Source organism: Gallinula chloropus (assembly GCF_964237585.1).
Source record: "Gallinula chloropus genome assembly, chromosome: Z".
Taxonomy (NCBI): domain Eukaryota; kingdom Metazoa; phylum Chordata; class Aves; order Gruiformes; family Rallidae; genus Gallinula; species Gallinula chloropus.
Window position 1 is genome coordinate 60,105,322 of NC_140089.1, and position 26,120 is coordinate 60,131,441.

At 37.3% G+C, this 26,120-nt stretch overlaps 1 protein-coding gene across 1 annotated transcript in view; it reads right to left on the bottom strand.

Moving 5' to 3' along the window:
* The window catches only part of SMARCA2 (SWI/SNF related BAF chromatin remodeling complex subunit ATPase 2), a 110,870-nt gene that overhangs the window by 34,297 nt on the left and 50,453 nt on the right, over window positions 1–26,120 (bottom strand). Inside the window, exons 12-26 of the mRNA XM_084278945.1 lie at window positions 25,309–25,439; window positions 25,061–25,121; window positions 22,925–23,025; window positions 22,476–22,623; window positions 19,863–20,026; window positions 18,209–18,275; window positions 17,564–17,674; window positions 15,550–15,792; window positions 15,143–15,256; window positions 13,111–13,218; window positions 11,232–11,318; window positions 10,300–10,346; window positions 8,732–8,898; window positions 5,267–5,430; window positions 2,656–2,883 (exon numbers count right to left, since the gene is read on the bottom strand). Of these exons, the coding sequence (XP_084135071.1) occupies window positions 2,656–2,883; window positions 5,267–5,430; window positions 8,732–8,898; window positions 10,300–10,346; window positions 11,232–11,318; window positions 13,111–13,218; window positions 15,143–15,256; window positions 15,550–15,792; window positions 17,564–17,674; window positions 18,209–18,275; window positions 19,863–20,026; window positions 22,476–22,623; window positions 22,925–23,025; window positions 25,061–25,121; window positions 25,309–25,439 (1,941 nt within the window). The remainder of the gene's footprint in view (window positions 1–2,655; window positions 2,884–5,266; window positions 5,431–8,731; window positions 8,899–10,299; window positions 10,347–11,231; window positions 11,319–13,110; window positions 13,219–15,142; window positions 15,257–15,549; window positions 15,793–17,563; window positions 17,675–18,208; window positions 18,276–19,862; window positions 20,027–22,475; window positions 22,624–22,924; window positions 23,026–25,060; window positions 25,122–25,308; window positions 25,440–26,120) is intronic.

Consider the following 26,120-nt stretch of genomic DNA (forward strand, 5'->3'; position numbering starts at 1 on the left):
TTTAAATTTTTACATGAAAAAAGCAACTGAGAAAATGACAGAGAGTTCTTATTTCTAGTCAATGCTCCTTCAGTGTTCAGGGAAAGGAAGTCATATAGTTACAGAGAAAAAAAAAAAGAGTACACATCCCTTCTTTTATGACCAGTGAAGAATGCGACTCTCATGAAGGTTCTGCATGCTTCCTATCACCTCTAACAAAGCAATCTGCCACCTGAAAAGAAATGGATCTCACAGCAGAAACTTTCAGAACCAGTGTCCACATCATCTGTGATTAGTGTGAATAATGCTACTGCCAACCAGGTAGGCTTGGCAGAAGAAAAAATTATAAACGCTAGTGCCAACAAAATCTAAGTGCAAAAAGTTTTGATATGCAAGTTCAAGTCATGCTTATCATGGGAATATTTAAGTGGTGGTCACTAAACAATCTCTTTATTATATATTTCAGTCTATGTTTCCAAGTCAAATTGATTTGATATTAATAACTTCTAACTGAGAGATTTAATTTTCTTATCAATCCTTCATTTGAAACTCAAATTTTCTTTCCAGTGCTGTTGCAATGAAGAAGCAATGGCTGACTGTTGCAGAATGGCTTGAGAAGCAAGGCCATGAGCCTATTGAGAAGTTGTCCAAGCAGTCGCCTGTGTAGCTTAGTAAGGCTAGGCCCCACGCCATCTTGGTGAGAACTGAAGGGTCAACAATCGGTCAGCGTATTTTTGTGTATCATACAGCATGGCCACAAGATGTGGGAACAGGAGGTGTGATAAGGATTCAGCACTCCTGGGACTGAGAAGAAGACATGATTCCCAGGCTGCAAGATGGGTGGAGTATGTAAATGTAACCTTTAGTTAAGAGCCAATTAGAATACAACAAGTGTAACACGTGGTAGGAATAGTGTAAAAGGAAGTGTGTGCCTGCAATAAAGTTGAAGTGCTTTATCAATCACATTGATTGGCAGCATTCTTCCCTCTCGTCGCAGCAGCTGACCAGTGCAGGATGGTGCAAATTCAATCCCTCTTACTGCCCCCAGCAGTTTCAGTGTTTGGGCAAAGTTTTGCATAGTGACTGTTCACAAATTTTACTTGATAGTTTCAGCTTCAGTCTGACTGTCAGGAGTCAGACAACAATACCAATGCTTGCTTTAAAGACTGATGCCGGCTTATGGCAAGTAATTAAACCTGTACTTGACACAGGCTGGTGAATCAAGTGTGTGCAAACAACACACAAGAAGCAGATTGCTCTGAAGCCATCTATGAAATAAGGCTGGTCTGGCTTTTTTAGAAGTCTTGACTTTCATGATATTTGCAGGTAAGTATTTTCCAGGCCTTTGAAAACATAAGATTATGCCAATTTTAAAAACAGATCCACATACTGGAAATTTCTATTGGTTTCCAGTTAATCTATCTTCACATATAGATGGTGTTGGCTGCTCGAGAACTGAACTTTTACTTCATCAAAAATGGTACATATACATCATTGCATTTCTGCTTTCACACTCTAAATAAAAGACAATTACTGCTAAAATTGTCACTCTTTAATTTCCTATGAAAAATACTAAAACAACAAGAGAAAATTCTATCCTGAAAATATACTAGCTTTTTATAAACACAAAAGAATTTAAATTACTGAAGAAGTAAACTCCTTGGGTTTTGAAACTTTACACCACATAATGAAGGATACCAGTGAAACAGACTACACAATCTTCTTTCAGTGTGCACAATATTCAGACACACAAGGCAGACTAAGAAGCAAAATTAGGCTTAGCAATCTCTGTGTCTTAGACCAGTATAGGGTATTCCTGAGCTGGGAAAAAGTCATTGGAGAATGGGGTATTTTTGTGTGTGTCTTCAGCCTGTGTGTCTTCAGCCTAATTACCACATCTATATACATGCTCTTCCATAAGCAGCTTTCATCCAATTGCTGAATTTTGTTCACACTGAGAGAAGAGTCTGCAGTGACAGGCAGAAGAAGGGTATAACCATTCCATAATCACAATTCCAGGGAAGAACACAATGAAAAAACAGGGGCATAGAATCAGTGTTACTATAACCTCACTTCCCACTATTATAGGAAAGACTTGCCAGCTGTTTTTAAACAGTTAATTGTTTCTTGAAGAACAAGCAGTAATGAGAAGTCCAGGTTGGACACAGGAACAGAAAGAAACCGTCATTTTGCTAGCTAACCCTAAGTCCAAAACACATCAAAGCAGATCTTAACTCTTACCCAGGATCCAAGAGAAGGCCAGTAAGCAGGTCTTTCATGACTTGAACCTAAGTACTGTTAGTTGCTCAGCATGTCTGAAAATCAGATTACCTAGTTTAGCAAATTAACTGTATTTAGACACTGTTTTATAATCTGTTTTGGAAAAAATCTTTGGATAATTTTGGCCAAAATTATGAAAGGACAGAACAGGCTTAAATCACAATGCTTAATTCTACACTAAGATTTAATCTTAAATACTCCATCATGGCCACTGCACTATAATCTGCTACTGTGACCAAAAAAAAAAAAAAAATTAAGTTGTTTCTTTGACTGGGTGGTAAGAATATGATGACATTTCTGATTTCAAAGATCATGACAATCTTTGTAATCGATGATAAAAAAATGACTTGGTACTTCCTGAAACATCCTCTTTCAGATTATTTCTAATTGCCTTACCTCATTTTCTTCTTCATGCTCCAATATAGCCTGTAGGAAGGCTCTCCTTTCATGGCTTGAAGATTTCTGATCAAACATTCCAGCCTGAATAACTTTCTGATCTACATTCAACTTATACTTTGCAGCAGCAAGTATTTTCTCTTCCACACTGTTCACTGTGCACAGCCGCAGGACTCGAACTTCATTCTGTTGACCAATTCGGTGAGCTCTATCTTGGGCCTGCAAGTCCTATTAGGCAAAGAACACAGAGAACAACTCATATTCTAAATGTGCCACAGAAATCATTCTCTACTTAAAGGATATCATAATGCTGAATCCTTTTTGATATAAAAAGTAGTCAAACAACAGTCCACCACAATTCACATAGTTTGCTCCTCATGGTTTTCTTGCCCAAAGTTTCTTCAGTCCCAGGTAGTGGGAAAATAGAAAAGAAAGAAAAATGCTCTGTACCATGTAAATGCAGTAAGCCAGTAACTTCTTGAAAGCATGTGTAGTGACTTGAGAAGGACTGATGTATATACTTTCCCTTTCTCTTAAAAGATCACGATTTTCCAAGCTGGAATGAACCTTAAATTATCCCTTGACTGCAGGAAAAGAAAGCACCAAAATTACTAAGAAAAATGCTATATAAGATCTGCCAAGGGAGAGCCATTGCTAAATCTTAACTATGATAACTAAACATTATTTGATCTGGGGAATTGACTTTTAACCTGGATTATCTATGTTAAAAGAGCTTAAATATGATCTTCCTGATTGAAAGTTCTTATGTACAAAACCCAATGTAACTGTTTTCTCATCAGATGACTGCATTTAGAAGTCACCTGCACTGCAGGTCATCACTAAAGAATTTCTTTTACTAATTCGAAATCTTCTTTGTTGAAAAGAGAAATCCATTAACTCCTACAAATCATGTGTGTCTACTTCAGCATAGTGAGATTATGAAGAGTGCCTAACTTAAAAATGCTATCATAGTTTCATACTAGCTCACAATGCAGAAAATCCTTAACATAGAGGAAAAAAAATATCACAGGCAAGGAGTTTGCCTGTTTCAGACCAACACTTTGCTTTTGCTACCACTCTCAGCACTGCATACAATGCAGCTGCTGTCATCTAAAGATGTATTTGAACATTAACAGTGAAGATGAAGCTACAATTTGAATTTATTTGTAGAATCATTCTTGGAAGCACATGAAAAAAGTAAAGCAAGGAAAGAGAAGTTTTTATTTCTGGAAATACAGTGTTTTAGCGCTACTCTCCACCATGCTCCCTGCCCTAGCTATCCCCTTTAGAACACATCGCTCCAATCTGCAGTAGAGGAGAAACTGAATGTATTGAAAGGAGGCTGAGAAGAGACATTATCATTCTCTACAACTACCTGAAAGGAGGTTGTAGCCAGATGCTGGTCTGTTCTCCCTGGTAACAAGTGACAGAACAAGAGGAAACGGACTCAAGCTGTGCCAGGGGAGGTTTGGATTGGTTATTAGGAAAAATTCCTTCACCAAAGGGGTGGTCAGGCATTGGAAGATTGCCCAGGGAAGGGTGGAGTCACCATCCCTGGAATTAGTTCAAAGATGTGCAGATGTGGCACATAGAAATGTTTAGTGGTGGACATAGCAGTGCAAGGTTAACAGTTGGACTTAATGACCTTAAATGTCTTTTAAACCTAAATAAGTCTATGATTTAGCAATCTGCCCATTGAATAATCCAGAAAATATTCTGCAACTTTAAATTCAAGGATTTATTGTTATCCAACTGTTGAAATATGCAGTACTCTACATAAAGCTTTCTGTGAAAGTGATCTAAACACAACCACAAAATACAAAGAATGAAGCACTTTCTGATCTCATTTTAAAACCTCTAAACATAATTGCTCTGGATTTCTTAAGCCTTGCTGTAAAGAATTCACCATGGCATCTATGGGAATGCTGCTTTAAAAGTTCTATATAAAGTCTCACTTCCCTTACTTTTACATGTGGCCACTAGAATGATCTGGTTTACAGATAGTTACGGAATAGCTGACAGCACACACAGAGCTATGTACTTCCAGAGGTATCTAACTCATTTTTTTTTAAAAAAGGCACTAAACGACAGACTACTGGTAAGCCTTTCTGGCTATTTTGAAGAAGCCAAAATGTTTTGATACCCTTTTTTCCCTGGTGATCTATACTCACATCTGTACACACAAACATTATAAGTTTAGTGTCTCAGGCCAAGACTGCTGTCCTCACACAGTCACTAACTTCGTAAGACAGGCAGCACTCTGCACAGCCTTTACCAAAATATTGCAACCTACCTACCAAGAACTCAAAATGGGGAGTTACTTAGTAAGGTACTAAGAGTTAAATAATTAGTACAGTTATATATAGGTAGGTGTATAAGGTCCCTAGCTCTGAGGATTGCTTGAGATGCAGATAAAACATACCAAGAATTACTTCAGTGATTCAAACAAAAATGTTTCCCAATTACATTTTTCTTCACAAAACAGAATTTTAAGACTTACCTGGGTCTATTCATTCCACCCTAGGCTACACTTCCAAGTTAAAGAAGCAACCCAAAAAATCATTATGAATTCTTCTGCACATTACATGAAGGTAAGTAAATAAAAATAAACCTGGTGAGGATTCCAGTCACTATCAAAGATTATAACAGTGTCAGCAGCCTGGAGATTTAAGCCCAGCCCTCCAGCTCTTGTACTCAGCAAGAAGATGAAATATTGTGATCCAGGTTCATTGAACTTCTTCAGCAGAGCAGCTCGATCCTCTGATTTTGTTGTGCCTGAAAATAAATAATAAAAAACCCCGTACCTATAACAAAGATGTGAACTGAAATAATGTAAATACAGTGTCACTTGCTAAAGATTCATATGAAAGGGAAATTTTAACTCACTTGCTCTTTGCTATCTCTGCCAAATTTCCCGTAATACAAAATATATAGTGAATGTTTTGGACAACTGCCTAACAGGCGGACTTCTTTCAGACATTTCAAAGGCAGACTTTAAAATGGTGTATAGCATTGTTATATCTTTTTATGACTCACGTAAATTTCAGTAGAAGTTACGATACTATATAAGCCAATAGGGAGAGGGGCACTACTGGACCTAATGCTGAAAAAGAAAGAGGGACTGATGGAGAGCATTAAGGTGGGGGCAGCCTTGTTTGTAGTGATCACGAGAAAATAAGAGCTCAGTAGGACTGCAGCCTTGGACTTTAGGAAGGCTAATTTTGACCTCTTTAAGAAACCGCTCAGAGAAATCCTATGGCCCGGATCTCTGGCATGGGGACTCACGAGAGCTGGCTGATATTCAAGGACCACTTCCACAAAGCTCAGGATTGCTGTATCCCTAAGAGCAAGTATACAGGCGTGGGAAGCAGCAGACCTGCTTGGTTGAGCAGCATGCTTCTGAAAAAGCTCAAGTGGAAGAAGGAAGTTATGTTTTGTAGAGGAAGGGACTGACCACTTGGGAAGATTACAGAAATGCTATCAGGGTAAGCAGGGATGAAACGAGAAAAGCCAAGGTATCCTTGGAGCTAAGCTTGGCAAGGGACATCATTGTTAACAGGAAGGATTTCTTCAAGTATACTCCTTCCTGAGATACTCAAAACCTGTCTGAATGCTGTCCTGTGCAGCCTGCTCTAGGTGATCCTGCTCTGGCAGTGGGGTTGGACTAAGTGATCTCCAGAGATAACTTCCAACCCCTATCACTCTCTGATACATAAACAATGGAAAGCTCCAGTTTTGGTAATACGTTCTGGCCACAACAGCATCTAAGTATTTTTAAAAGTTATTTACATAGAGAATTAATAAAATGTCAGAGATGTCTTTCATAATTATAATATGAAAACTGAGAATTCTTAAAATTCCTTATCTTGAGGCTTATGGTGTACAATGCCTGAGGGACAGCAGGCAAGGAATTCAATCACAGTGAAAACATAGACAAAGATGCACAGGACATGATTTTTCTTCTATTACTCTGGGGGATAGTCCACCTCCCACCCACTTCTCTCACTCTTCCTCAATAGTACAGAGAGAGAAAATACAAAAAAGAAGCTCCTGAGCTGAGGTAAAGGCAGTTTAATCAAAGCAAAAGATGTGCATGTAAGCAAAGCAAAAAGAGGAATTTATAAACTACTTCCCATCACAGGCAGATGTCGAGTCACCTTCTGGAATGCAGAGCCTCAGCACCAGTAGTAATTTCTTGTGAAGACAAATGCTGTAGTGAGGAATGTCCCTGTGCGCTTTTATTTCCCCTCAGCTTTTATTGCTGAGCACGCCCCTTTTGTCAGCTTGGGTCAGCTGTCCCAGCTGGGTCCCCTCTCAACTTCTTACCCATCCTCAGCCTACTGGCCTTGGGGTTGCAGGGGTGATTTGGAGAGGAAGCCTTGACACTATCAAGTACTGTTCAGCAACATCCAACACACTGAAGGCCTACCCCTGCTGTGTTATGAACCGTGCCTAGCCAAAAATGCAAAGCACAGAACTATATGAGCCGCTAGGAGGAAAGTTAACTTTATCCCAGCCAGATACAGTACAGTCACAGGGCAAATCACTGGCCCACAGAATCCCACTCCCTTATGAAGCACATGACTTGGGCAGTAAGCACTGCATCTGAAAAGACAGACAGATAGAAGCTATATAAATGGAAGATATCTGTCATCATAAAGAAGAAAAAAGGGTTCATCCCGCTAATTTAATCAATTAGCTGCAAAATCTTAAAGAAAATGAGTTGTATATATGTGCTGCATATTTTGATAGAAGTTCTATCATAAAAATAATTCATTTTAAAATATGTGGTGTGAGGTAATTTAATGTACTATAATTAGTCTTTCTTGAATGGAAAAATTATAACAGCTTCAAGCCTGTTAGTGTTAGTGTGATACTATTTTCTTCAGCCAGTTTTAAAAAAGACATTCTGTGGCACAGTAAGACAGCTTTTTTATGTATCAGTTTCATTGCCCCATCTTACATTTGAGGTAAGTGTTTCAAGTTTATGTTCATTAATATTTGTAGAGAAGGAAAACAATTGTAAGAACTGCTTTTACTTCCAAATAAGGCATAAAGTCATGAGTCAACTTAAAATGCTGTAAAAAGAATATTCAAAAGGACTTAAACTCTGACTTTATTCATGCTGTTCTCTACATTTTTCTTAAATCACTGCTTCAGGTATTCTGATAAATGCTGTAGGACCTATGTAATACTATGATTTGGGAGATAAATGCATTAAGTAAAAATAATTGGTATTTAAGAAGGTCAGTATGATGTAGATCATGAGTATGGAAGAAGAACATGGTTTAAGCCTCAGGTGGGATATGATATTTTTAGTATTGTTCCTTTCAATATGGAAACTTTTAAACACCACTGAGTTTCTAAACATGTAGACATAAAGTAGTAGAAGAGAAAAAAAAAACAAACAGGAAGAGAACTACAGGTCAACTACTACAGCAAAACTACTATTTTCCCTATAACTGAAATTCAGCTATCCTGGGAAGAACAGCAGTCAAACTTTAAACAGGCACAAATTAATTAATTTTACTGGAATCTAAGTAGAACATTGGCATTATGTCATCATGAGAATACTTCCAGGCAACTTAGTGATGACTCTTTTGGACCTTGGATTTTCAACCTTGCTCAAAAGAGAGATCAATCCCTCCACATCAAACCTCTACATAATTTGCATTCCAGGAACAGATTTGAGTGTTCGTCACTACAATCCCTGACCAAATGGTTTGAAGGTTAAACAGATAAAAGAAAATTGTCAAAAAGCCAGGGAGATGGAGAACTACTTAATATAAACTCTACCAAGAGAGGCAAGAGTACATCCTGCTCAGTATCTTGTCTGTAAGAACAGGGAAAATTCTAGTAAGCTGTGGTTTAAGCTACTGCCATAACTTGATAAATACACTAGCAGACTCTTCATTTATGGATTTGTCAAATAATTTCTTGAACCTGTCTACGCTTCTGTATAGCCACATCACAGCACTGGCATGCCAGAAGGATGCTAGGAAGAGGTCCTTCCATGCCCAAACTAATGAAGCATGCTATCTCCTAACATATTAGTCATGTTTTTTAGTTATCTTACCATCCAGACGCAGGTAAAGGAAATTTCTGAAGGCAAAGTAGTCTTCCATAATAGTCATAAGTGATGTCATTTGACAGAAAAGAAGCACACGGTGGTTAGTGGCTCGTAACTTTGGTAGGATACGATCAAGTAGCTCAAATTTCCCTGAGGCCCGATAAAGTTCAGCTCTGTTGAAGAGAAAAAGCACAGTAAATGCCGAATTAACCTGCATTTAGAAAAGTTTTTAGTCATTATAATGTCAGAGTATAACAGAGAGATTAATTTACTTAAGATAAAAAAGACTGGTATCACCTCTCTCTTTAAAATTGTTTATGTTATTTGAAAAAAAAAACCACCCCAAAACCCAAACCAAAGTGTAACACCCATATATTATTCCCCTGTTTGGAAAGGACTTTTCTTCAATTGCAAAAACACCGTGGTCTTTCAAACACATTGAATGCCTTCCTTTATGAAACTCAATTCTATTAATTTTTTATTGAAATGAACTTTATTTCTTAGCTAGATAAGCCTTTTATCAGCTAAGGCATTCATCTGCTAGTTTTGGTTTCAACTGGTATTTACTTTAGCTCTAAGTTGTACTCATCAGGCATATGTTAGAGACAATTCCCCTTCCACTCAATTACTATGCACGTGGAAGTTAAATATTCCAAACTGAACAAATATAGAGAGACAATAGGAGGAGCAATACAGGCTCTTTAACCATATAACCTTAGCAGTCCTGAACAGCAGTTACTTTGATTAGCTGCTCTTCTGTCTTCTATGCTATGAGTTATGAAACAGACTCTTAGCACTGAAATTCAAGTGGTGACTGAGAAAATGAATAAAAGTAAGTAAGCATAACAGTGATACGCTTTCCAAAAATAAGATTCTCATAACTGTTTTCTTATCTTGAGTCTGTACTCTCAAAATACAATTTATCATTAGCAACACTACAATTGAAACCACAAGATACATGGCCTTCTTGTATGCATACATATGTAATCAGCAAATGACTAAACCATTTAGGAGACAAGTAGTCTCCTAGTCTCCTTAGCTAAGGCAACAATCTGGTCTTCTACATAAAAAAAAAATAAAATAAAAAAAAAGATGTTCATTAACAAGAACGGGGTCAAGTGTCAGATACACACCTTTCCTTCAGAAGGCAGTCATTTCTGGACAGTTGCACAAAAAAGTGCCAAGAACAAAATTTTAATCTATTTCATTTCAAATAATGGAAAAAATACTGTTTTATTTTGGAGTAAAGATGGCAGCAGAAGGCAAAAGTAACAAGAAAGAGAAGAAAATCCCAACTGTTCAAAATGATTTTCAGATGGTAACTAATCTATTTCAAAATAACAAGAAGAAATCTGTTTATAGCCTTCTCTGCCTATCCTCCTGAAAGAGACGGAGGTTCATAAAAAGCTCGTAGAATACATCTAGTACTGCTCTTTAGCTTTAGATATGTGGCTTGTGCCTCCTCTGACGTTCTAAAAACTGCTCAAGTTTGTAAGCATGCACCTTTTAGAAAAAGAATATGATACATTACTTCAAATACAACATTATGAACAGCAGGAAAAACTGAGACTTACCCGTTGATGACACCATTTGAGTAGCCTAAATGTTCAGCAAAGGACTCCTGCAGAGTTACAAGCAATAAACAGATTTATCGCAAACTCCACAGTAACCCAAAATTTGGCATTCTCATATAATTTAAATTAATCCATGACGTGTTCATGTTACATTATATTCGTGCTCTTGGAATACACCTTGTACCAACAGTGTTCTGCCTAATGTTTTCTCGTACTACTATCATCTAAAATTCACAGTTTGCAGAAGTAGCTTCTGTTAGCACACATTTTACCAGACTACAAATGCAGTAGAACTTGATTAATCTATATGGAATATCTATTTGCAAATTACTCAATGAATCAGCAAACTAGAGGAAAAAAAGGAGTGAAATTATAAAGATAATACTTCACAACACATAATTATCCATCCATAAATGTAGCTGCAGTCCAGGTATTTATTACACTTGATCTTTCCAGATATATTATTATATTTATGTACTTTGGGTGTTAATGAGAGATGCTATATAGAAAGTATAATTTTGTTTCAAAAAAATATGAATAGGTCAATTTGGTTTGATACTTTAAACAGTTAGCAGCCTTCTATTTATAAAGATACTATACGCAGCACTTTGAACTACAGTCTCTACATCATAAATTAGGTCTCAGTAGATACTAAATTGCTCTGGAACATCTTACATTCAAAAAACCTCCACTTTTTAAAGAAACTGTGTCCACAAGATTAAAAACTTCAGACTCCAGATTACCAGTAAAAAGTTGGCGGCTGGTCATTTGCTTCCACAAATAAGGCACTGTAATGATTGTGTTTTGCAAATGTGTCCACAAATGAAGTAGACACAGATGTCCCCTCCCACACACATAGGATCAATGGCAGTTTCCTATTATGCTAGTCATCTAATAAATGCAACTCTCAAAATCAAGCCTGTCAGTCTTACCTCGATGTGTTGAAACATGTATGGGTGATTGCATATCTTTCTCAACTGCATGATAGTGTTCATCAGAGTTTTTGCCCCACCTTTTCCCTATGGGTACAAATAATGCAAATCAAAAGATGAACCTAACTTCTTTACTCATTAATGAAGGTTCTGAAAGATATTTTTAAATGCAGGCATAAAAACACTTCTACCTCAAACCTGAATATGACACCACTACTGAAAAAAAAGCAACCCCCCCAAAAAAAACCAACAAAAAACCATCCAAAAACCCAAAAAAACCCCAAAACAACACCCCATTCACAAAGGGAAAACAAACCAGAAGCTACTGTGCACTAAATTGTTTTTCTTTATAAATTCACCTACCATAAGGATGCTTCACAACAGAAAAGGAAGATCTGTAAGTGATCTGTGAACTGCATCACATCTCTACCTGCAGTATTTACAGTGGGAAGCAGGGCAGCTACAGTCCTGCATACTGTTTATTTATACTGTTTATTATGAAACCATACAAATTCCATTGGGTCTGACCCTCTAATAGGAAATTATGCTAGCTGGATGCTTTTCAATTCCACAGTATCTCCTCCTGTCTGTTAACCAGATATATGGGTTTCTCAGGCCACAAAAAACACAGGGCCACAGGCAGATAAAAAACTAGCGATAAGCAAATCTCATGAGTCATCTTAATATTGAAAAAAGTATATTCTCATAACCTATTGTACAGTGAATCTTTTTTAGAATAAGGGCAGATTTCACGCAATAGTCAGGTGTGGTAAACTCAACTGTATGGTTAAAAACTAATTGCAACTGGTAGATACAAGTTTGAGAACTTCGTAGTAATATTGCCGAACACCTGACACTTTCAGATGCCAATTTTTTTGTTCCAATTTTATGAAAATATAATCAGACTAATGTAATATGATTTGTCGCAATATTCCAGGCTTACTGCTTGACTAGAGAATTATTTTTAAAGTCCACAACAATTTAGCAATTTCTAATAGTAAGATTATGGAAAAGTAGACTACTTGATCATACTATATACTACTCTCTTCTGGAAAGTACACTAAAACCATTAACTTCCATCTAGAGCAGAGGTTTTATGTTTAAAGGGGGTATGGCACACTAATATAACTTATTTTAGTTCCTTTCAAAATCTTCTCAGGTTTGCTCCAAAATGACTTGTTCTAAGAGTAATTTCCTAGAGCTGTCCAGCTTAAGAAATTCCCTATAGTCTGAGCAGTTTTCCTAACATAGTAGTTAGTTGAGCATTGAAGGCAAGAATTCTCAACCACCACTTCCCTCTGCTGGAAACAGGTAGCATGGATAAAGAAAGCCTAATGAAGCCATTAAAGAAAAAAATTAATTGAGAGATGGTGGCAAGAAAGGAAAAGTTTAAGACCCTTAGGTAGAGGGGAAGGAGATAGAGGTGTTAGAAGACAGGAAAGGCGATTTGAACTAGTTAAGCAAAAAGCTGGGCGGAGAAGCAAGTAGGGAAAAAGTTGCAGAAGAAAAACCAGCTCTGAAATACAAGATGAATGTCCTGCAGCCAACACTGCCACAATCACAATTATTCAAGTACATTATTGGATTAAACTTGTCCATGGGAAATGCTGGGCTTTTGGGTTTAGGGTTTTTTTTGTCCAAACATTGCCTGTCTGCAGAAAGGCACTGTAACTACAGGGAATACAAGTGCTATCCTTCCCTTGGGAACAGAGAGCACAAATTTCCATCTTGTAAAACAAAAGCATGTCTGACAGACCTGTCTTTTCCCATGACAGACACCTACAGCAAGAGCCTATATACATATTTTGTAAACAGAAATAGTGTTACATATTTAATTGTAATACATTGTTTCCTACATGTTTAAGTCTTTCTATTGTACCTTCTTATCTTTTTCAGAACCATCCGTAAGAAGAATTCCTTTGGCTTGCATGTGACGGTACAGGATCTTCTGAAGAGCCGACATATCACATTTGATAACATATTCCACCTGGTATAAAAAATTCAAACCCAACCATAAACACACTGACATAACAATGTTAGGATCTAACCACAGATTCTCATCACCCTAAAACATAAACCAAAAAACCCTCATATTTTATCCATTACCACCACCACCACATACAATTCCAGTGGGCAGTAGTCCAACTGCAGGCACAGCAATGAGCATCTCTAATTAGAGATTAGATATCTGAGACCCACAACTACTATCGGACATTTCAATTTAAATAATGCAACTGCAGAATTGCCAAACATTTTTTCTCATTCTGCAATTTTAACAATTAAATTTTTTTTCATACTTAACATGCAATGAAAAACAAAATATGTTTAATAGCCTGTGGACTTCAATGTGGCTATAAAGCATTATAAAAATATCATCCTTGGATACCTAGCAAATAAGCAACCCTCAAGAGCGTCTAATTAGCATTATTTTTATGTCTGTATTACTCTAGCCTGGCATAGAAATATATTGTTTTCTCAACATCAGCTAAAACCACAGAGAATTAATCAAGCACTCACCCACATTCAGTTAGACTTCTTGTTCACCTTTGAGACGCTACATTTATTAAAGTGCACACTATCTTCAAATCCAGTAATACAAAGACTTCATATCACAATTTAAAACTTTCTTCTATCACTCAATTTCCAGATTACAGTCAGTATGCTTTTAATAAATTATATAAAAAGTCACATAATAATGCCACGCTACGTGGCTAGAAGTCTTTAAAGTGGTACCTAAAAGTGTAAGATTCCTAATGTTTGATAAATAAATAGAATAAAAAATCATCAGGTTATTTTCTTCTCAGAAAGACAAGAGGATGAACATATTAAAGAGAAGTGGCTATTTCTTCAATGGCTTCTTTACAAAGATTTGTAAGATCAAATGAAACTGATTAACAGGTTTTGGTTAATAAGTTCACTTCTCATAGTTGGACTAATTTCTTTTTTCATAAACAAATTAATGGAAACAAAAAAACACATGGTCCCCTGAGCATCAATATGTATAAAACTTCTAAATCCTCCTCCTCCAATGCCATTTAACAGCTTTATCAAATTCAGTGGCTCTAAGTAGCAGATTTCTGAATAGAAAAATATTTCAGTGATATTTTTAAATGTAAATGTTCTTAAATATTTTTTGAAATAAATGCTTCTGAAGATACTGGGGAATCTGACATTTGAAGGAACAGAAATTCACAACAGTAGCTGTCCACAACATTATAAAGATGAGAAGACATTTTAAAAAAGCCTTTCCTTTGAACACTGTCACAGAGCTCTTTGTTAATTCAGCCAGTGTTATGCAGTCCATAACTTAAAAAATTCCATTTTGCTATGGCTTTAACCCAGTTGACCTTAGCACTCAACTTTCTCTAGCAGAGGAGGAGAGAGCGGGGCAAGGTGAGCTGCCCAGAGATAAAAACAATGATCTTTCAAATCAGAAAAGAAATGTATGTTCTTAATTAAAAAGGCAACAGTTTAAAAAAAACAACAACTCATGCAATTTCAAAAGGGCATTTTCCACAGGACCACGTTCTGCCTGCTTCATAAGGTTATGGAGTACTTCAGGAATTTGAGCAAATTAGCCAGGAAGCAAAGCTTCTACATGGTGCAAAAAGAATGGGACAGGACAGAATCTAATCTTCAGTGTATTGCTGATTCACTTCACAACTTGAATCCAGGTATTATAGGAATAAGTTGCACATATTACAGGAACTGCTACAAATGGAATTTGTAAGATTGGTTCAGGTATTCAGGCTTCCTCTGTGGCCAACTTTCTTTGCAGAGTTACTAGCAAACCAACGACAGCAATAACACATGCTAAAGACCTCTTCTGCAAAATAGATCTGAAAATGGAACATTACACAATGCTTTAAATGAAGTATTAAACCCCTTCTACAACTCCTCTCATTGCAAACCTTTTCTGGCAGTTGAGACTCAACCTCTTTCTTCAATCTTCTCAGCAAGAAGGGTCGGAGGACTTTATGGAGACGACGGATGATCAGAATAGTTTCTTCCTCATTTAAGTCCACCTACAGAAGTTTATAAAAGTCACTACAAGGCAACTTAGTGTATTAGGTAATGTCTTCTCTCACATGAAAGGTTAAGCATGTGCAATATTTACTTGCATGTTACAACCAAACTGACTCTGAGTCAAAGAGACACTGCTATTAAAATTTGCCAGCATTATAAAAAAAAGGTGGCTTTTAGTTATGTTAATTCCCTAAGTACCAGGGAGACTTCAAAAACTAATCCTTCTGCATAAGCTCCTTTCTCTTTTCAAAGTGTTTTTTTTCTGATGTTTTAAAAAAAACTGCCACAGTACCCTTTCTCCAGTCATGGCAAATGGAGCGTTGAACCACTGTTCAAAGGTGCTACAGCTCTTGAAAATGGTTGGGAGGAGGAAATTGAGAAGAGCCCAAAGTTCAGGCAATTTGTTCTGCAATGGAGTCCCAGTCAGCAGTATTCGCCTGGGGGCCACATAGTGAGTATTCAAGACCTGAGTCAACTTGCAGTGGTGGTTCTTCATTCGATGGCCTTCATCTACTATCATGTATTTCCACCGAATCTGTAAGGAAAAGAAGTTGGCAAAGTGAGGGTAGATCAGACTTGGTCAAATTCCTTCCAGCAGGTGTAAAGCAAAAATATTACAAACCGAAGATATAAGTCAGTCTCATTTATGAGAAAAGCCAAATCAAGCTTGCCCTTGCAAGCATCAAAACCAGAAAACAAACACTACGTACACTGAGTCTGATGCTGAATTCTGGCTTGAAATGCAACAGCAAACAGTGGATTTCTCCCATATCTGGGAAACAAATTAAGGTGGCTGGTTCTTTAAGGCTAGAATAATGTTCATAGGGGAAAAAAGAAGCCACATAAACTCCAAATAAACATATCTTTAACAAGAACCTTGGCAGGAGATAAAGGTATTTTCAAACATAACTATCCTCACAAACAACAGCAACCCTGAACTTTGTGGTCATAGAATCACAGAATATCCTGAGTTGGAAGGGATCCGTAAGGATCACCAAGTCCAACTCCTGGCTCTACATAGGGCCAGCTAAGTCAAAGCATGGGTCTGAGTGCATTGTCCAGATGCTTCTTGAACTCAGTCAAGCTGGGTGCTGTGACCCCATCCCTGGGGAGCCTGTTCCAGTACCTGACCACCCCTCTAGTGAAAAGCCTCTTCCTAATATGCAGCCTAAGCCTCCCCTGTCACAGATTTATATTGTTCCCTCGGGTTTTATCACTGGTCACTGAAGACCAGTGATAGGACAAAGGCTGTTTTGTTTCAGGTAATCCTACATTTTTACTCAAGAAGAAAATAGCATAATTACAAGTATCTCATGTCAGTTTCTGCATCTTCAAATGAAGCTCCTTTTTTCTTAAAATGAAAGCTTAAAGGCAGTCTGGAAAGAAAGTTGTTCAGGCTTTTTGTTACCACCTGTACGACAACATGGACAGTCAACACACATGCCACATTGACCATATGAGCAGGTGAGCCTAAGTTTATACTTTCATAGATAATAATCCTTTCCCCAGGACAGGTTGAATGGCACAGTGTTATCCTTATCTTTTAGCAAAGGTGGGCAAAACCCTATAGGGGAAGGAAAGTCTCAGATGGTCCTCAGGCATTCAGAATTGAGCTAAGAAAATGTACTGCCTTTCTAGCAGAGAGAAAAAATAATATGCAGCATGTAACAGAATTAAATAAAGTGAAAATCAACAGGAAAGGAACAGTATGACCATATGGTTTCTCCCTATGGCAAAATATTCTCTAGTCCACTTTGTGCATGTATGAAATAATCTCAGATTACAGTACCTTTCAAATTAAATCATTACAGTTGAGGCACACCTGTACACAGTGAGTCTTTAAGAACACAGCCTTATGTAGTAAAGAGTCAGGATTCATGATACAGTTAACTGTCTCATCATTTGGCAAAAAGCAACCACACAGCTGTGGTTCTAGCAAAAGTGAGCTTCAGGTCAGGAAAGAAATGGAAAAAAAAATCAAGCCAGGGGTGCAGATGAGGTTAAATGCCATTAAGCAGAAGGGAGAAAAGTCATGTTTTTCCAGGAACAGCCAGGCATACAGTACTGTCAGAATTGCAGAAAGGAAAAGTCTCCCGGCAATGTACAGGAAAATCTTGATGCTTACAGGAAGAAGCACTATGACTGAGAAGTCCAACCATAAACAGAGGAACAGAAAAGTAAATTAAAGCTTTTTTTTTTTTTAGAGGAACAACTGGGGCTCTGTAAAACAAAAATGTGGTTTCTGCTATGCACTATATGAAGGTGTCTCCAGGGTCTTGCTGTTAAGAGATGACAGTCATTGTTACCTTAGCAAGGATATGTTTGTCCTTTATTATGTACTCGTAAGTAGTTAAAAGAACATTAAATTTTCCACTTCGAAGCTGAGGAACAAGTGAGCGGCGCATTGCAGGCGTACCCTAAGAGAGAGAAGTGAATGATCAAGAAAATATACCATTTTTAAGAATACCAAACACAGAGAAGCCACATGAACTTGTAATCCCACAGTACTGTATACAGGATATTGATGCAGTTCAGATTTCTTCAGAATGTTTTCTCTAAATGGTTGCTAGACCATAAAGCTCTGTTTATTAGGCACTGCAAACACAGCTAGTGGTCTAGTCTCCTTAAAAATTGCTTGGCCATACCAGTGCTACAGTAGTCAAACAGCAAATTATTCAGTTATGTACACACTGTGAAGTAGTTTTCATTTGTATTGCTTTCACCTGAAGCCTTGCAGTATGATAATTAACTATTTTACTCCGAATTTCACTATGTGGAAGTAATTACAGTTTATTACAGTTTTCTTCTTAGTATGATTAACTCTCACTGCTTAGTAACTGATCTACATGAATCAACAAGCAAACAGCTTGGAAATGAATGGAGAGGCAAAGGAAAAACTGCCTCTGTTATCATTCCTTCAACTTTATAATCATATAAAAAGTAAATCAAACCTTGTAAGATATCTTCACCACAGAAGGAGCCCATTTGTCAAATTCGTATGTCCAATTGGATAAAGTCCTATCATGGAGATTATAAAGAAAAAATAGTATGTTTCATCATTTGCAGGTCAAACTTTAGAAATGATTACAAGTGGCTGCAAACTCTTCAACACATTTCAGGTAATCCCCTCAATTAACAGTATGTTTAAAAAAATGCGCTTTGTATATTGTAATAAAATCTCGGGCGTGGAGGGAAGTAAACAGAAAAAAGCGTAAAACCCTCTTCCCGCTCATATTCAGAGGCCTCTTTGAAACCAATTTAGAATAGTATTTTACTTGCATCCTTGTATTTTGGAGCGTATTAAGGATAAGAAACACAACCCTGAACAAAAAATAGATTTTTAAGTTCTTTTATACTGCTTACGATCCAAAAACTGACATTACAATTTTCCAAATACAGCCTCACTAAGGTGATAATAGAATTCACCTGTGTTCTACTCAAGTAGAACTACTCATAGTGCCACCCAGTGCCTCTATGAAGGTTCATTTTTGCACCATGTTTCTGCCTTCTGATCTCAACAAATAGGTTTTCGTGGTTAAGATATTTGCTATCATGATACAGCAACACAAAAATAACAGTAAGATTTTTCTGGTTGCTTTTCTTGGGTTGGTTTTTTTTTTTCTGATTATTTTGGATTTTGTTTTCTTTCTTCATTTAGGTTTTTTTCTTTCTTCTTATTGGACCTGTGATGACAGCAATACCATTCAAGAACAGCAGGGAAAGGTGGCTTTTACAATGTATAAAAGAAAGTCCAGTTCCTGTCTTTTAGAGAAATCAGTTACTACTTCAGTACAGTCAGAAGACAAGATACCTCAGAAGAAATCAAAAGAGATGGTCATGGATAAAATGTATCCCAATCCTGCAAAACATTTCCATGCTCAGCACAATTGGTGGATACATTAGCTAGCAAAAAGGACAGGGAACTTCTGCACATCAAGTCATTTACACAAGAATAAACACAAAATCTTCGATATCCTACATCAGTTTTACAATGCCTGATAGTTCTTCTCTAAAACACAGTACTTCAAGTCACTAAAACCCACATCTCGCCTTTAGAGAAAGGAAGCACATAAGAAGATGTGTATAAAATGCACAGCACCTTGGAAAGCTAAGGAAAAGCAGAAGAGGTTGGCACAATAAACAGTCATGATCTGGACACCTGACCAAAGTGCAAATATTGCTCATCAAGGCTACATCCAGAGTTAGTTATACAGTACTTAAAAGAACATCCAACCTCATTAAAGCACGATTACTTTGTATCAGATGGGGTGCCAGTTGAAACAGATTTTTAATGTTGCAATTATTAATTGAACGGGGAACTCAGGCATGCAATATGAAAGAAATACCACCCCCCTCTTGTGGCTTAGGAGTGAATTACAGTAAGTTCACTAAGTTCAAAATTGGAATCAGGTGCTTTATCAGCTTTCTAGTTATCCCTCCAATGGGGATATTATCTGGGAAGAAATGATCAATGAAAACACTTAATACATGCTCACTGAAATCCCACTGTGCATTTCATCTTGTCATGAAAAACAAGTATTTGTTCTGAATAAGTCAATCTGTGATGCTCTGAATGGTAATAGCAGAAAGAGATCCTTTACTTACGAAAGCGGAACAATGATGAGATAGGGGCCATTGAGTCTTTTGTGCTCCATCAGGTAAGTGATGAGTGCAATAGTCTGTATTGTTTTTCCTAGTCCCATTTCATCAGCTAAAATTCCATTCAGATTATTATTATAGAGCGAAACCATCCATTCCAGTCCCTGGAGCTGAAATCAAGAATTACGTTTTCAGTTTTTTAAGATCCACACAAATCATTAACACCAGTACTACAGAAACAATCTGACATCTCTTTCTAATTTCCTTTAGCAATACTATATGCACAGGAATCCCTGGCTGTCTAAACAGCTTCCCCTCAGAAAACCCAAATCTAATGTAAACTTCTGGCAACAGCTATATGAAAATCATCACTCCTGTTTAGCAGAGTCCATAATATGAAGTCGTATTTCATATATGAATGGTCTTTTTTGTGCTGTACACAAAGCAACACAAGCACTGGGGATGTAAGATTGATAAACACTCAGCATTACAAGAATTTGTTCTTCAAGCTCTACACAGTCAAATGTTAAACTTTCTGTGTATATTTCATGCCACTTATCTGTGTCAGTTAAAAGCTCTCAAAACCAAGCCTATCAAGTCCATACAAACCATCTAAGCCTCGTGTGTGCCAAATGCACCAGTGGTACGCTAAAGCTCTTACAGTATATATCCATTTAGTGTTTGCTGTACACGCGTCCACATGTCAGAGTGGGCCCCTGTGCGTATAAAATCCCAGAGCTAGAAGCAAGTCAGAGTTCAAAGAAATGTCTACATAACAAAGTTTCCCTAAAGTGTACTGCTAGAAAGCACTGACTCAGATTATTCTCATCACAGACTATGTGTGTATCACATGACTCAAGTAAGGGCAAAGTAAGTTTTTGTTTCTAATATCCAGACTTTTGGTTTGTCCCTGCATGAAGAGAGAATGAAAAGACCTGAAGAAGTTCAAAAAAGCCGACACTACATCCTTGAAGTAACCTGTTGTCTCTGTGAGAGAGCATCCAAAATAATTTTGCCAATTTACTGGCTTTTGGGAACACAATGACTTCTAATATTAAATACACAGGCCACTAAGATTTCACCAGAGTTTGTTCTGTATCTGCATGTCCCACTTACAAAGTAGCTTCAGAACTGAGAACAGGAAAACTGTCTCTTAGGTCATTGTCTCCTGTCAGTGGAGAAAGTTCAATCTAAGCAAACTTGACATTAGTAAACAAGGAAAAGCAGAAAAAAATATTGAGAAAGTAAAAGCATGTAAAAGGTACAGGACACAGCAACACTGGGAGGGAAGGGGACAGCTGCCCAACTGTCTCTTCCTGAACGTTCTTTCTAGAACTGCCAAGCCTCAATGCTCCAGACATCCATCTCCTTAGGCAAGTTGCCCCTTACCTCTGGTGCATAACGAACAAATCCACGCATTGAATTGCTAGATACCATATTGAGCAGCTAAAGGACCTGCTCTGATTGATAATCCTTGTGAGTGTCTGTGTAACTCCACAGACTGAATTATTTTGCTTTGTGGCACAAAGAGAAATTGCATTGCAAAGCACAGGTCTGAATAATTTAAGAGTATTTCTATGCTCCATAAGTAATTACAATTCAGGAGGTAAAGGAATTATCACCATCTTAATTCCTCATCCATGAGCACTTTAAGACAATATGGCCATCACATTAGTATCATTATACATCATTTATTACACCAGGTAAACATTCCCAGACAAGATTATGGGGTAAAGACTGCGAACTGCATCTATTGGCTTTCTGCTTCATTGGGTGCACAAACTGGACAATGTATTCACAGAGGCAGCAAAAATAAAGATGGTATCATAACTGAGAAAACAGTATATTTTTCTACATCTCTCCCTCTCTCAAGAGCCCCTGCCCCACAGCACCACTGTCCTCTTCTGTACACCCAGTCTGAACCCTCATTTCAGCTTTTGTTTGCCTCTTTTTTCCCCACCATGTCAAACAGTGAGGAACCCAACATAAAAATGCTAAAATACTTTGAAAAGAGAAATCATCTTAACTTTTGAATTTTAAAAGACTTAAGGTACTGTAATAGCTGTCAGCGCTGATGAGCTTAGGAATAAGGAGCTTTAATCGTAATGTTTCGCACACTTAGGAAACAGTGTTCCTCCTAGTTCTGTGCAAGTAGAAATAGATATACATATACATATACATGAATAAGTATTACTCTTTATGTAGAAATAATGTTCTGACTGAAGAAAAGATGCAGGTTCCAGGAGTTTAACAGAAAGCTGTACAGTAATAGAAATGTTGAAAACATGTACCAAGGACATTTTCAATCATACATGAATCTACCTTATGTCAGAATACAGAAGTATAATACAGGAGGACACCAAAACCTTTAAATATTATTGATCTGCAATGAAATAAAAAATAACAGGCATATGCAGAAAGTTAGGATTATTCTTCAAGCATTATTTTTGAAATGTTAGCTCTGGTAACCATCATTCCTTTGTCCAGATAATTCCTAAATTCTCATTATTAAAGAGCTTCTATTTCTTAACAGATTTTCAGTTTGCCACTTGAAATACCACACTGAAATGTCAAGTGTAATTCCAGTTCACATATTTTAATATTTCAATGATTTCTTACCTGATAATGTTTTAGTGTGCCATTAATAAGGAGGGAAGACTGTTTTTCCACCCTTTCTGTGATCGCATGGGCAACAGTGTAGTAGGACTGAGACCCTCTAGCACTATATTGCATGCTATATTCATCATCCACATCTTGTTTGGCTGTCCTGGAAAGCAGAAGAAGAACTAAAGTGAATTTCCACAAACAAACAGGGTTTTTTGACTACAGCTCACATATGCATGCCTCAAGAAAAAGTGCCAATTCTCAACTGTGGTGAGTACACCAAAGCATGCAGGCTACTTTATGAACAGTATACAATTAATACCAAATGACCATATTCCTTCTGCAGATGTTCATACCAGAGAAGCTACCACAACTCAGTGTAATCTAGAGCAATATACTTCTGGGAAGCACCATCGTAAGAAATCATGATTCCTAGCAAAAAGCAGCATGTAATCAACACTCACTCAATGATTTGCTTTGCATCTTTCTCAGAAACTTCTTCACTGTTAGGATCCAGGACGATCTTCTCATCTGCTTCTAACCTGCTCGATTCTTCTTCATCATCCTATAGATTACAGAAAAATAACAGGGGTGCTAGGAAGTGCAGCATCATTCAAAGTCATACTTTGAACTTGCATTCACATATTCACAGATTTCACTGATCAAGGCTTTATGAGAAAAACCTGAATAATAAAATTCAACTTATACTTATTCTCCAACAGAATTGCACCATAGCATACAATGACAAATTTTGAGATACATTAACCAACAAGAAGTCATGATACTTTGAAATACTCCTTTAATGATCTTACTTTTAAAAGTCTTACTCTGTCCACCATGTTCACCAAAAGAATTCCAGTGCCATGTATAGATCATACTCCAGGTGCACAGGATCACAGAATAATAGGGTTTGGAAGTTACCTCTGGAGATCATTAGTCCAACCCCACTGCCAGAGCAGGATCACCCAGAGCAGGCTGTACAGGACAGCATCCAGCTGGGTTCTGAATATCTCCAGTGAAGGAGACTCTACAACCTCTCTGGGCAGCCTGTCCCAGTGCTCTGCCACCCTCACAGTAAAGAAGTTCCTCCTCATGTCCAGGTCAACCTTCCTATATCCAAGTTTGTGCCCATTGCCTCTTGCTCTGTCACTGGGCACCACTGAAAAAAGACTGATGCCATCCTCCTGACACCCACCCCTCAAGTATTTATAAGAGACCCCCTCAGTCTTCTCCTCTCTAGGCTGAACAGTCCCAAGTGCCTCAGCCTCTCTTTCCAAGAGAGATGTTCTAGTCCCCTAACCACCTTTGTAGACCTTTAGTGCACCCCCTCTAGTACCTCCTTGCCCTTCCTGAGCTGGGGAGACCGAACGATGCACACTATTCCAGATGAAGCCTCACCAGGGCAGAGGGGGAGAAGAACCTTCCCTCCACCTGCTGGCAACACTGTTCTTGATACACCCCAGCATGCCATTTAGTAAACATAAAATGTTGCCAAGAGCTACTACTTTAGGATTCTAGTTTCATTGTTTTTTAGTATCAGACCACATTTTACTTTTTTAAAAAATAACTCATTTTCTGGCTATAGTTGCAACCGGTAACAAGCTGAACAAAACACTGCTCTGAGTTCTGCAAACATATTCTAAGAATTACTTCCACAGTTCTAAATGATATCGCTGCTAAAGAGTCTGTGCTCAAACTGCAACATTCCTCCTAGAATATGACAGGTATCAGGCCCTTTCCTCTGTCAATATTGAGAGCTTTGTAGAATTACATTAGCAGTAATCAGTCCTACAAAGGTATGTGCCTTAACATTATACAGTCCAGTCAATTTTGGTGGTTATTTGGGCTAGTATTATAAAGGCTAATAGACTTAAGAAATCTGAATTCTATAATTAGTTCCACTATTAGCCTGTTGATTGAACAGGGTCCTTCTCCTCAGTTGTCCTCTCTCTTAGAAAGCACTTCTCTGAAAAATACTACACAAGTATTGGCACTGATTATTCATAATATCTAATATCATGACCCTGAGGAATTGGGATCTTTGTGTGTGTTAACTTCCAGATTCTTTTTAAATTTTTGTAATAAGAGTATTTAAATCATCATTAAAGTACTGAATACAATAAGGCTAGCCTTATTGTATTAGAACCTAAATCCTTGGCATAATCCCTAACTTTTTAATAAAAACTAATATATAAATAATAACTGTGTTATTCAGAATAACACCTCCAATGTACAAACATTAAAGACATTAACTTCATTCAGTACAAAGCCACAATACAGCCTTTCCTGACATTTTTATTTTAAAATAGGAACCTGCTTATATTCTCTAGTTCATGATTATTAAGTCAGAGTGAAGTAATTGCTTTTCCTAAGCTTGATTACCAGTTAGGCATTTACAGCATGTATAAAGGGCAACTGCTATGAAGTGAAAAGATTAACAAAACTATTTACTTGTCCTGCTTGTATTATTCTTAAAATACCTACCCACCTGCTACTATTTTCCTTTCCTTTGTTATTAGAAAAGAGGAAAAGATCACATGGACTAAGTACTATTTTTTACCAAATTGATTGTCACAGTATTTTTTTTTTAAAACACATACCTCCTCCTCATATTCAGAGCCACTTTCATCTTCACTGTCTGACCTGGGAGCAACTTCATAGCTAGGACAAAAAGATTAGGAATTACAGGTAAGAGAAGAGATTAGGTTAAATACATCTACTCCACTTACACATAATAAATTAATTGTGTAGGTAAAAAAGAAAAAAGAGTAACAAAGAGAAGCCCATGAAAAAACCAATAAATCAATGCAAACAGAAAAAGCGGGTTGCTTGTATGCTAACTACTTACCCAGGGTTCATTTCCAGCCAGGCATCCAGCTGACTTGCTTTTGGTGCTTCTGGACCAAGAAGAACTTTGCCTGTTTCAGTGTGAGTCACTTTGACGGGTAGGTCACTCATCTGACTGCTCTCATCTATGGGCTAAAAATTCAGATGAAATTTTACACTGTCATGCTTGTCATACATAATACAAAGAACCAATAGCACCTTTGAAATTCCAGATTTGAAGAAGCAGTGAAGTTTTGTTACCACAAGCCAAACCTTTCCACATGACTATCAAGTAAAAAATAAGCCACAGTATTTTTGTGTCTAACATACTCTATGACATCCACAAACACACAGCAGTATTCCAAATAAATTAACAAGAGCAGCATGGATATGAGAAACACTGTTGGCTTCTGTGAAACAAGACACAGGGTATGTCTGTTTATAGACATTTAATCCTGTTACTTACATCAATAAACATCTGTAACAAAAAACCCATTCACTGACCTTGCGACATTTCTGTTACATGGAGCAGCAATTTAGCTAGCTTTTTAAGTAAAGAAGGTATATTGCAAAGAGTTAATGTCCTGACTTCTTCAATTACTCTGACTGAAAACCTACAATAACAAAACCTTTTACCGATTCTTGTGCTCTAACAAAACCAGAATAGTATCATTACTTTTCCTATTACTTCTTTGCCCTGTTCCATCACAGGTTTACTATTTTAAAAACTTTATGCCTTCTAATACTGCTTCTCCTGAAGAATCTTTTCCTTATATGTATATGAACAAGAAAAAGTAATTCTGAAGAATTATAAATGCAGTGACTGATACAATA